Consider the following 13769-nt stretch of genomic DNA (forward strand, 5'->3'; position numbering starts at 1 on the left):
TTTGAAACTCTGACGTAGTATGGAAAATAATTTGCGTCGAGGAATGTTCGAAAAAGAAATCTGTAATTTAAAGTAAAAATCATCACTTTGGACTTGTGGATTTCAAACCCCATAGGATTTGAGAAAAATCACAACTCAAGATTTATAGAGTTTTTGTGAAAACCCAATTATTGCGGCCTTTGTTCGTTTCTCTATATGAAAAATATGAAAAAAAACCTATTGCCTGCCTTGGGTATGTCTTTCTTAGCCGGACTGCTATCTGCCTTCAAACCTGTGGACATTCTTTTTGGGAGGAAATTGTATTTCCCTAAAATTGGTCTGCTTTGGATAAAGTGTCTTTGAATTGTTTTTATTTTAATATATTATATTTGAAACCACTGTGCAATTGTCTAGCCTGATTTCATGTTGATTCCTCATGAGATGCCAACCACTTGGCAGCGGTGCAGAAGAATAATCTCGCACCCAAAGACAAAAAAAATTAAAAATCTCTAAACATAAACCGAACAAAACAGAAAAAATTGGATGAACGAATAATTTGTATTTAAATTGTTTTAACTGACCGGGAGTGTGTGTATGTGAGCTCGAACCGAAAATGCTCTTCAAAAAATTTGTTTTTGGTGAGACAAACTAAATATGAATGAATTGAATAAATATAGTGTTGCCATTTTGACTTTTAAACAAATATTAGACAAAATTTGAAAGAAGAAAATTTCGATGACAGAGATGCCACTCCACAGCCGATATGTCTGATGAGCCCCTAACAACGTCGAAATCGGTCACATAATGGTGGTTGTGCGGGTGCGAATCTTCAGCTTTCCTCTTTCACTTGCAAAACATCATGGGTCATTAAGCTCGACTTAAACGATAAATTAATTAAAATTAATATTTAAAATGATATTCGCCCTAATTGGCAAAATTTTCAAATAGACAAATAGGTTAACTGGGCAAAAAAGCTAGGAGGTTATTTAAATAAAGGAGGCATATTCTAGGCAAAAAAACAATGAAAATTTTTTGGCATATTTGCATACTCTCAACACGACTTGTTAAGAATATTTATCTATGAAACGAATTTGAACTGTACAATGAGTCCTCAGGGTCTTCATGCGGCATTTGGAATGTAAAAAATTCCAATAAGTTTTTGAAAATCTAGCAAACAGTATGGATGTTGTACTCCTTGTGACTACCGACCAATTTCCAAAATTCTGTTATAACATTTCGACCATTTTGTAATTTTTCTTTTTTTATTTCGAAAACCACAACCCATATGTGTATCGAAATCTAAAGAATTAGAAGAAGAACTAAAACAAAAAACACCTAATATTTGTATTTCATCTTTATGAAACTATGAGACAACAAGACCGAAAAAAATGACGACAACGACAGCATCAGAGCAGTGAGCAGAATTGAAAAAAGATAATCATAGCAAAAACAGAAAACATTACGAGTACATTTGGCTACGTGTTTTTTTTTCTACAATTTCGGAAAACGGCCATTGAAAAGCTTTCTTTCAGTCCTGGCCGAAATTTGCAACCATAAAGATGGGGATAATAGAACATTGTCGGTCGGTTAAATAAATAGAACGATAATTATTTTTTTATATTTTTCAAAACCGTTTTCGAATTCGACTGAATTTTTTTTCCAAAAACAAGTGTGTGTGTGTGTGTGTCATAATATTTCCACCAACAGAAAAGCCAGCAAAAAAAAGTATTACAAAATTATTTTGAAATAAATAATATATTTGACCAAAAAAGTTTTCAAAAGCAAAACAAAAATAAATTATATGTTCACCTCGAAGCAAGTGTAGATATTAAAAATAGCCTCCTCCTCAACAAGTCGAAAAAATAGAAAATATTTAAAAAGAACGAAAAAAAAGAAACGACCAAGCTGTCAGCCAATCCACCAGCCAGGCAGCCACCTAAACAAACAGACGACAAATTTTGTGCAAAATCAACGGAAATTCAGCGACATTTGTGGATTGACGTTTTGCCTGGTGTGTGCGTGTTTTCGTTTTGACGAAATGTATGCTGGGCCATTGGCGAAAGCACGAACAGTGGCAAAAGCTCCAACGCATTTCTCTCACTCTATCTCTCTTTACCCAAAAGCTTCTTCGTATTCCCTCTCTGAGAGCTAAACAATTTCTCTCGTCTTGATTTTCTGTGAGATCGTAGAAAGCTCTCTCGCCCAACAAAACATGAGCGCAAGACGTTCCGCCTCCGTGGGAGCTTTGCCCCAAGAAAAAAAGCATTTTGTATCACGCAATGAGAGTACAGGTGGCATAACACTGGATGTCAGGTGTGCCTGTCAATATTTTCAGAGTGACTCCTTGCTGCCGGAACGCGTTAATCCTGTCGACTCCAGGCCCAATTCCCGCCTCGATTTTCAACATGATCCACAATGCACGGAATATGCCTATGAAGAGCAACAACGGGCAGCGGCATCCTCACCAAGGCCACCACCCCTGGCCATGCACAGTATTAGCGGTGATCGTAAACTTTTGGCTGGAGAACGTGTAACCCTGCCAGATCCAGAACGTCAATCGATGCGTAGCATGGGCAAACATCATCGTTCATGGGATCAAGCCTCAGCCTCAGTGGATATTTCATTTGTGGAAAAATATCCCGAGTTGGAGGATACGGCCAAAAGGAGAGGCCTTGTGGTGCGCAGTATCTCCGATGATGATCCGCAACAACAACAACACTTGTCACGTAGTAGACAACGTTTTACCTCAGTGGATCGCATGTCAAATGCCAGTGGTGGTGGCGTTGGCCACAGGGATCCTGAAACCATGTCAATGCACAGTGTACGCTCGCTGAGGCGTATATCACGCTCTCCCTCCAAGGGAGATTTGTTTGTGGCCGACATTAACATAGAACAACCGCAGAGGCGGGAACAACGTTCAGTTTCAGCCAGTCGCCGTTCCTCCAACATGGATCTTTATCACTCCATGCCACCGCAGATTAATGTAATAACCCCCACACCATTGCCACAAATGACCAATCAGCCACCATCCTTCCAGCAGAGGCAATTTACACCACAAATAATAGATCAGCCTCCCGCGAATTTGCAGCGTCAATTTACACCGCTGAGATCACCCTCACCCCCAGGGGCCATGGATACCCCAGCAGGGGATACTGATTATCGCATTGCCAAGAAGCCCGTGTCAGTGGATTATATGCGGCCAGAGGATAACAAAGAAAATCGTGGATTTGTCAGCAACTTACCCGGTGAGGTAAGGCCGCAGAATAGGCCCATTGATGTTTCGAAATATAAAACGGGAGAAGAAAATTCCACAATTGTGCAGCAACAACCGTATCAAGCAATTGGCCTGACACAAACGCGACCATCTGCTTTAGCGGCCGCACCCCTACCTCGCCCCCACGATCCCTTGGAAGAAACAGTTGCCGAATTAGAGGCCATTGTGGCCGCTCAACCTATTGAACAAGTTTCGGATGATATAAAAATTAAACGCCTCAGTCCACCCCTGGTTGAGGATGTGCCCAGACCCTCACTGCACCTGGATGAGGAGACCGTAATTGAAATAAAACGTCAACTTAATGTGGTGGATATTGACAAGTTAGTACAGGAAGAGGAGGCGAAGGCTAGGGAAAGGGCCAAATCCAAGTCTCCCACAAGATCTATGCAGCGTTTCTCTTCGCCCTCAAGGCAAATGGAGAGATTCTCACCCACACGGCAAGAAGAAAGATTCTCTCCCTCACGTGAAGTACCCAGTGAAAGATTTTCTCCCGCAAGATCTATGCAGCGTTTCTCTTCGCCCGCAAGGCAAATGGAGAGATTCTCTCCCTCACGTGAAGTACGAAGTGAAAGATTCTCTCCCTCACGTGAAGTACCCAGTGAAAGATTTTCTCCCTCACGCCAACTTCCAAGTAGGTCTTTAAGTGAACGCTTCTCACCCTCGCGACAAAGGGACCAACTTTCACCCTCACGGCAAATGGACAGCCTTCAATTGCCTCAACAACAACTAAAGAGAGGCCACTCCCCTGAACGCCAAACCCCAAGTTCCACGGTAAAGAAAATTGCATCAGAACAAGATATCCATCAATTGGCGGCGGCGGCGGAAGATCCTAACAAAGCCTCCTATTCTTCCCGCTTTAAGTCGTTTTTTAGCGGAAAGGCCAAAGAGGAAGTTGGTGACTTACCCGAACCCACAGCTGCCGGCCGAGAACGTACACCATCTCCAGCTCCATCCATCTTACGGAAGCCTTCATTTCTTTCAAGAGACAAAGCGGCAGGCCAACGAGAAAAATCTCCCTCTCCGGCACCCTCAGCATTTAGGATGCCAAATATTTTCTCTAAAAATGGAAAATATCACGAAAAATCACCCTCACCCATGCCAAGGGAGAAACCCAAGAAAATGTCTATATTTTCCTCCGCCAAACCCATGCCAGTGGCATCGGCCATAATCTCGGGCAATAGTGCTGCCACCATTACCAAGAAACCCGATGCGGAACCCATGTCAATAAAGGTCCAGGAAACATTTTCTCTTAAAGTCGATGAAATGGATCAGTATATGGCCAAGCCGGCTAAGCCACCAGCACCCCCAGCACCAGCCGCACAAACTCTTAGCAAATCACCTTCTATACCACAATCCATTAACAGCCCTGATGCTGTTGAGTATGCCGAACCAGAGATTGTATCCACCATGAATGTTCGCGAAGCTTTTGCCCCAGTCATAATAGGACGGTCTTCCAGTTCACAATTGTCCATAGATCAACAAAGACAACTGGCCGCTCAATTCTCTAGTCAAGAACGTGGTCTGAACATGCGTTCGTGGGGCAGTCGGGAAGCTTCAGTGCGGCGTCAGCCAAGTGATGCCCAAGGCAGCTGGGGTAGTCGCGAAGCCTCAGTAAGACGTCAACCAAGCGATGCTCAGGGTAGTTGGGGTAGTCGAGAACCCTCAATACATCATCACCCCGAGCTGCAGGGCAAACCTTTGTTCTCCGCTGCCATCATGATGGATAGTAGCGGTAGTTTGCCACACAGTGTTTCACCGGATAGAAGTCGCCATATGCACGGTTTGCGCTCACCATCCGAACAGAGGCCAATGCAACAACAAACTAAACAGAAATTTCTCGATGGTCGTACTCAATCTCAAGATCGCCAGCCTTTAACAGATTCACAGGATTATTTGGCATCGGCGCGTATGACAAAAACCGTTAGTTTTCATTTTGACGAACGTAAATCGCGTTTGAGTGAATTCGAAAATCGTTCGGGTGTTGCTAATAGACCAGCTGCTGCTGCGGGAAGAAGTGATTATTCGGATCGGGTGTATCATGGGCGGTAAGCTAAAGTTTGGAAAGATGTTTTTTTTTTGCCTCTTGAAACAGAAATTTGGGTTTAACAGACATTGACTGAAGTGAAAAATTCTCTTAAGCAGAAAGTTGGGTTTAGCTGCAATAAATTTAAATGAAATTATTTTAAAATTTTCGGAAATAATTTAAACTTTAAAAATATTTGAAATTTTTAGCGGTTTTCAATAAATTGGATACAAAAAATTCTCAAACAAGTATAGTCTCTTAAATGGAAATTTGGGTTTAGCTGCATTAAATTTATGTGAAAATGTTTTAAAATTTTCGCAAATAATTGAAACTTTAAAGATATTTGGAATTGGGCAATTTGGACATACCTGCCACAAAGTCAACACTAGCTCCTCAAAAGAAATTTGAATCTAGCTGCAACAAGATTAAGTACAAATATTTTAAAAATTTGAAGAATATTTGAAATTTTTGGATATTTTTCGACAATTTGGATATACCTGCCACAACATTGTGGTGTCTAAGTCCCATTTTGTGTTTCTTAAACAGAAATTTTGGGTTTAGCTGCAACTAATTTAAGTGGAAATACTTCAAGTTTTTCAAACTTATTTGAAATTCTTAGAAACTTTTCACAATTTGGACATACCAGCCACACAATCATTGTGTGGTAGTTAATTCACCATTGTGTGAAAGCTACGTCACAGTCTCTTAAACAGAGACGTGGGTTTAGCTGCAACAAATTTAAGTGCAAATATTTTAAAATTTTCGTAAATAATTTAATTTTTAAAAATATTTGAAATTTTTAGCCGTTTTCAATAATTTGAATACCAACAATTGTCAAACAAATATAGTCTCTTAAATGGAAATTTGGGTTTAACTGCATTAAATTTATGTGAAAATGTTTTAAAATTTTCGCAAATAATTGAAACTTTAAAGATATTTGAAATTGGGCAATTTGGACATAGCTGCCACAAAGTCAACACTAGCTCCTCAGAATAAATTTGAATTTAGCTGCAACAAGTTTAAGTACAAATATTTTAAAATTTTGAAGAATATTTGAAATTTTTGGATATTCTTCGACAATTTTGATATACCTGCCACAACATTGTGGTATTTAAGTCCCATTTTGTGTTTCTTAAACAGAAATTTGGGTTTAGCTGCAACTAATTTAAGTGGAAATACTTAAAATTTTTCAAACTTATTTGAAATTCTTAGACATTTTCCACAATTTGGACATACCTGCCACACAATCATTGAGTGGTAGTTAGTTCACCATTGTGTTTCAGCTAAGTCACAGTCTCTTAAACGGAGATGTTGGTTTAGCTGCAACAAGTTTATGTGCAAATATTTTAAAATTTTCATAATTAATTTAAATTTTAAAAATATTTGAATTTTTTAGACATTTTCAATAATTTGGGCACGCAGATATACACCTTTTTCAGATGTAATTCGAAAGATTCCAGTTGCAATTCGAAACCTTTCATTTGTAATTCGAATTATTCCATTTGTAATTCGAATTATTCCACTTGAAATTCGAATTATTCCGTTTGAAATTCGAATCATTCCATTTGTAATTCGAATTATTCCGTTTGAAATTCGAATCATTCCATTTGTAATTCGAATTATTTTATTTGAAATTCGAAAGTTTTTGTATTGATTTTATATCTACACCTTTTTCAGATGCAATTCGAATTATTTTAATTGTAATTCGAGAATTATATTTGTGATTCGTAACATTTCATTTGTAATTCGAGAATTCCATTTGTAATTCGAATTATTCCATTTGAAATTCGAATTATTCCATTTGTAATTCGAATGATTTCATGTGTAATTTCAAATAAAATAATTCGAATTACAAATAGAATAATTCGAATTACAAATGAAATAATTCGTATTACATATGGAATAATTCGAATTTCAAATGAAATGTTACGAATTACAAATAGAATTCTAGAATTACAATAGAAATGTTACGAATTACAACTAAAATGTTTCGAATTACATCTGAAAAAGGCAGACAAATAAAATGATTGTTGTTCAAATTATTCCATTTGTAATTCGAATTATTCCATTTGTAATTCGAATGATTTCATGTGTAATTTCAAATAAAATAGTTCGAATCACAAATAGAATAATTCGAATTACAAATGGAATATTTTAAATTACAAATGGAATAATTCGAATTACAAATGAAATGTTACGAATTACAAATAGAATTCTAGAATTACAATTGAAATGTTACTAATTACAATTAAAATGTTTCGAATTACATCTGAAAAAGGTTTAGGTTCTTTCGAATTACAAATAAAATGATTAGAATTACAAATGGAATAATTCGAATTACAATTACAAATGGAATAATTCGAATTACAATTACAAATGGAATAATTCGAATTTCAAATAAAATAATTCGAATTACAAATGGAATAATTCGAATTACAAATGGAATAATTCGAATTACTAATGGAATAATTCAAATTACAAATAGAATAATTCGAATTTCAAATGGAATAATTCGAATTACAAATAGAATAATTCGAATTACAAATGGAATAATTCGAATTACTAATAGAATAATTCAAATTACAAATGGAATAATTCGAATTACAAATAAAATTCTATATATTTATAATACTATATAATTCTCGAATTACAATTAAAATAATAAATTAGCTGCATCAAATTTATGTGAGAATATTTTAAAATTTTCGAAAATAATTGAAACTTCTAAGATATTTGAAATTTGGACATACCTGCCACAAAATCACCACAATCTCTTCGACAGATATATGAATTTAGCTGCACCAAATTTAAGTTTAACTAAATAAATAATTGACATTTTTAGATATTTATTCAAGATTTTGAAAATTTGGGTTTAGCTGCCACTAATTTCAGTGCAAATAATTACAATTTTTCAAAAATATTTAAAAAATTCAAAAGTTTTTAAACATCAGCAATTTGGATTTACCTGTCATCACAATCATTTCTTAAACAGAAATTTGGGTTTAACTGCAACAAGTTTAAGTGCAATTTTTTTCAAAATTTATTAAAAAATTTAAACTTCAAAATTTTTGAATTTTTTTAAATAATTTCAATACAAAAATAGTCTCTTTAATAGAAATTTGGGTTTAGCTGCCACAGGTTTAAATGCAAATACGTTAAAGTTTTCGGATTTTGTTGCACATTTTAGACATTTTCAAGGATTTAGGCATATTGCACAAAAATAGTTTCTTTAATAGAAATTTGGGTTTAGCTGCCACAGGTTTAAATGCAAATACATTAAAGTTTTCGGAATTTTTTGCACATTTTAGAAATTTTCAAGGATTTGGACATACCGCACAAAAATAGTCTCTTTAATAGAAATTTGGGTTTAGCTGCCACAGTTTTAAATGCAAATACATTAAAGTTTTGGGAATTTTTTGCACATTTTAGACATTTGGATTTGGACATACCTGCCACACAAACATAGTGTGATGTATAAGACACTATTGTGTGACAGCTAAGACACAGCTCTTAAATCAAAATTAGGCTTTAGCTGCAACAAATTTACATTTTTTAGACAATTTGGACATACCTACCACAACAACGTCATTTGAAAGATAAGTCTTAACCACTATAAATTGTGTAGTCTTAAAATAGAAGTGTTTTTGATTTCGTCATACCTGCCACAAACGCGGTATGGGAGCTAAGTGAAAATTACTATAAATCAGCGCAGTCTAATTCGTGTTTGCATTCTTTTTCCTGCATATAATTTAAAAAAAATATTAAATTATAATTTTGACATACCTGCCACAAAGATGTTGTGGCAGCTAAATGAAAATTACTATCCTGTATTCTTCTACCTGGAGAAATTTTCAAAAATGACGGTCTTTTAATAAGACTCGGTGATTGGACTTACCCAAAAGACAATCCATTGCGTTGGCAAAAATTGTTCCCACATATCCGGAGTCGCCGGTTTTTAAGCTACAACACTCTTAATTACCACCCTCTTTCTTACAAAAATTGGCAATTGATTTTCATATACCTGCCAAACATGTGTGCCAGATAAATCCAAAGGATTGTTGTACCAGATTTTTTATATGGGGAGACTTTCAAAATAGGGAGAATTGGACCTTGACTCTGAAACCATGATTGTAATTTGGGATTAGCTGCAACTTTTTATCACTTATCTGTGGTTAACTGCCTCCTTTCAATGTCACAGTCTAAACCTCATATCTACCTTCCAACACTTGGAAAATTTACATCGCCTCTGCATGCCAGCCTTAAGCACCCTTCAAAATACCCACCCAAAACTCCACACATCTCATTCACACCTCCACACCTTACATGTTCACAACACCTACCTGCGTGTTACCACCCCTCCCTCTCTAAATATCTAAAATTAATCACAATCCCTCCTTTTTCTCCTTACAGCGATCATGAATATGAACCTATTGGAATGCCTTCTTCAGAAGATAAACAATCATCCTCCGAAGTTAAGGATCAACATACCACAGAATCTCAAATGGCAGCAGCTGAGGAGCCTACGAAAACCGCAGAAGATTACCAAAGAGAAATTGAGGAGCAATTCTTTAAACCAGCACCAGGTAAACCCACGCCCCAAACCGAACTTACCATTGAGGCGGGTGATGAAGAAGAACCCATACCAGATGATGCCGAAGCCATGGAGGAAGCTGGTCAAGCGAAAAGCGGTGGCGCCATGAAAAACTTTATGGCTTCCGCCCAGGATCGTGGTAGAAAAATGCAAATGGGCCTGAAAACCCAGGCCGGCAAATTGAGAACCAAATTTAAGGCCACACCCAAGAAGTCTCCATCAAGCAGCCCGAAGGCCAAAGAGCGTCGCAAGTTTAAGGCTCCAGAATTTTCCAAAATGAAAATGCCCGATATAAAGAGGCCAGACATGGCGAAATTCAAGGATTTCAAGCGCCCTGAATTTACCAAATTCTCAAAACCCGATATGAGTAAATTTAAACTACCCGAAATGTCTGGCATCAAATTGGGTCGCAGTAAATCGTTTAAGGAATCTGAAGCCACACCCACAGATGAAGATATGTCTCTGGAAGCAGCTTCCACCAAGAGGGATAGTGCTGAGACCTCTACATCGCCACAAAAGAAATTATTCGATTTCAACTTTGGCACCTATCCCAGGGTTTTGCGCAAGAAAAAGAAGCCCATTGAACCGGAGTCTTCGTTTGACACCGGTACCGCCACCGAGGCCACAAGTGTTATACCCAGCACCGCTACCCAACCCTCTGTAGAGTCTTCAAGCTCACCCCAAGGTGATCGTGGTCCAGGACCTGTGAGATCCCGCTGGGCAGATAAATTCTCCGATGTCAGTTTCAATGATAGCGAAGGGTCTCGCTACCGGCGTTACGGCAGTGAACTGGAAAGTTTCGACAGAGAATCGTCACTGGAGAGACGCATGCGTGAAGACCTCGAGGACACGGTCAGCGAAGAGCCCCATGACAGTGGTGACATGGGTATTTTGAGTGGTGTAACGGACAACAAAGAATTTGCCGAATTCGATGAGGAGAATCGTGCCATTCATGAAATTTCCAATCTTCGCTCAAGGGAATTTAAACGCCGACCCATTGTCCATCAAGATTCCGATGTTCGCTCGGAAGAGGATGCTGTGGGCTGGACCGAGAAGGAGATACAAAAGAATATTCTTTTGCACAAAGCTGAGGCGGAAGCAGAGGCTAGCTATCACAAATATGATGATCAGGGACGCCATGATACCCAATCTACCGCCAGTTCCGGCAAAAAAGTGGTTCTTGAGGAAATCAGTGAAGATGAATTCTTTTTGCGTAAACGTGGCATATCTCAGGATAATATTGAAATTAATCAATACATACGCCAAGCCTTACGCCAGGGTGGTGATGATTACGACAAGCCCATTAATAGCCTGCAACATGTTGGCCAGACCAGAGATTATGGTGATTACGATGTGCCACCTCCGAAACCAAGACGTTTGCATAAAGTCTATCAGCCTACAAATGATTCTCAGGAATTTGGTTCCTATGGTGATAACTATTCGGTATCACAAAATGGTAGTGATTACTTTAGTGGTGGTGGTAGTGGAGGTGCACAACCGCCCCGCAGACCCATGCGCAAGTCAAGAAGTCGCAGCAAATATTCCGTGGATAGTCAAGATGTACGCTATATGGATGAGGAGTATTTGCGTGAGCCGTCACATGAAAATGTCAGTGGTGTATGGAATGATTTGAATATGTCCAGCGGTGGAGGATTAGGAGTAGAAGGAAGAGTAGGAAAGGAAAATATCCCCGTACGACATGAACATCATCTTGAGGACGATAATGAGGGCGATGATATTTCAAGGCCACAACCACCGAGACGTCAGAAGCGACGTCGTGACACATCTATGGACAAAGATTCGTATATAAATGGTTTTGGAGGACGCTCGGTGTCGAATAGCTATTTGCAGCCAACCGAAGATGTAAGTATGAAATGTGAAAGAAATTGAAAAAAAAAATTGAAAATGTGCCAAATATTTTTGAAATCCCAACGATCTTTTAAAAGTTACGTGTATTGCCCATTCTCAGGGAGGATTGGCTACTCCTAGGAAAAAAAAATAATTAACATGATCCGATAAGTGACCTTAAACTGGCTTATAACACAAAAGTTATGAACTTTTGTGGAGATACTTGGATAAATGAACCAATCATGGTCTCCCTTAGAACGGGAGTTTATTTAAGGAGTCATTCCTTTGGATGGTTTTCCTGCTTACCAACCATTTTAGTTGGTCACCGTAGGATTTCTTTTTTAGCTTTTTGGTCATTATGTTAGGAAGCATGGACTTGCCCAATAAAAAATAGATCTTTGTAATCAGAATCACAAAAACCACCTTCGATCACAAGAACTACAAAGTTTTGACCAAATCGGATAAGTTATCGCCCTCATCAGTTGTTGTTGTAGCAACGCAAATATATTCGTTCGTGTATTATTTCAGTTATGCGGTTCTAGTTCGTCTGTATCCAGACTCAATTCAGCAACCAGGAGTGGTTGCGTCCATAAAAAAGTTAGGAGAGATGTGGGTGGGGATAACTGGTCTGCTGAACAAATACAGTGCTGAATTACAAATGAAATGTTTCGAATTACAAATGGAATAATTCGAATTACAAATTTAATAATACGAATTACAAATAAAATAATTCAAATACAAATGGAATAATTCGAATTACAAATGGAATAATTCGAATTACAAATAGAATAATTTGAATTACAAATGAAATAATTCGAATTACAAATAGATTAATTCGAATTTCAAGTGGAATAATTCGAATTGCAAATGGATAAATTCGAATTACAAATGGAATACTACGAATTACAAATAAAATAATTCGAATTACAAATGGAATTCTCGAATTACAAATAAACTGCTACGAATTACAAATGGAATTCTCAATTTTACAACTAAAATGATTCGAATTACATCTGAAAAAGGTGTAGAGGTTCTCGTTTATACCTTTGGACCTCTGCCTCTCTCTCTCTCTCTCTCTAGATCATGAAGATCTCTCCTGACGTGGCTGGGTGGGTTAACTCTGGAGACAGGTAGACAGGTAGGGTTATCTGGTCAGCTGGCATCAATGAGGCGGCTGCATCGTCCGGTGTGGTCCCCAAGTACGACATCCACACTATAGCTTCGTTCCCGTACTTTTTAATAGTAACTCTCGTAAAGGAGAGAACTGTAAAAAATTGTTCTCACACAAAAGTTTTTTGAAATAGTTCGGGAACGGAAAAATGGAAAATACGTCAAAGTCGGCGTACCAGCCAATCAGACGCCGGCAACCATGTTGTCGGAGAACATCCCCCATCTATCGCAGCTGGGGAGCGTTAGCTTCCACGACACACCAGAGTAGTTTTGGCTCAATTACGCTCGGAATGGTGCAGCCGTCTAAGTTCCTAAAAGGGCAACGATCGATGCCATAGTGCAAAACATCTGCCCAGCATGCGGTACAGATCCGCACGACACACTGGACATTTTCAACTGTCCTGCTAAAATCCAAGGTAGCGGTTTTTTTCTCATTCTTATGATATGGCCTAGCCAACGCAATCGTTGCATCTCGATACGTTTAACTATATTCATGTCTTTGTATAGCTGATATAGCTCGTGGTTCATACGATGTCGATATTCACCGTCAACGTAAATCGGCCCGTAGATCTTTCGAAGAATTTTCCTCTCAAACACACCAAGCACTGCCTTATCTGCTTGCGCAAGTACCCATGCTTCGGAGCTATACATCAGCACGGGTGGTATCAGTGTTTTGTAAAGCGTTATTTTTGTTTGACGAGTTGTGGCTTTGTTTTTAAACTTCCACAGTTGGTCCGAGCTCTATGGACGCTTTGCGCGTCGACACCATCAATTTGGTCTTTTCGCCGTTTACCGCCAGACCCACTTTCGCAGATTCTGCTTCGACATTCATAAAGGTATCGGTTACTTCGGTTACTGATCGTCCCATGGTGTCTATATCATCA

At 38.2% G+C, this 13769-nt stretch overlaps 1 protein-coding gene across 24 annotated transcripts in view; it reads left to right on the forward strand.

Annotated features, from left to right (window-relative positions):
• The window catches only part of LOC141404034 (uncharacterized), a 146415-nt gene that overhangs the window by 114233 nt on the left and 18413 nt on the right, over positions 1–13769 (forward strand). For 23 of the 24 annotated variants that reach the window (XM_073987249.1, XM_073987251.1, XM_073987267.1 and 20 more), the window contains one exon: positions 9687–11730. In XM_073987249.1, coding sequence (XP_073843350.1) covers positions 9687–11730 — 2044 coding nt within the window. Of the gene's footprint in view, positions 1–1392; positions 5299–9686; positions 11731–13769 lie in introns of those variants that run through there. The other variant, XM_073987271.1, reaches the window with a different exon arrangement.

Source organism: Musca autumnalis, unplaced genomic scaffold, assembly GCF_047663935.1.
Source record: "Musca autumnalis isolate F117 unplaced genomic scaffold, ASM4766393v1 scaffold_4, whole genome shotgun sequence".
In the NCBI taxonomy this organism is placed as follows: Eukaryota; Metazoa; Arthropoda; class Insecta; order Diptera; family Muscidae; genus Musca; species Musca autumnalis.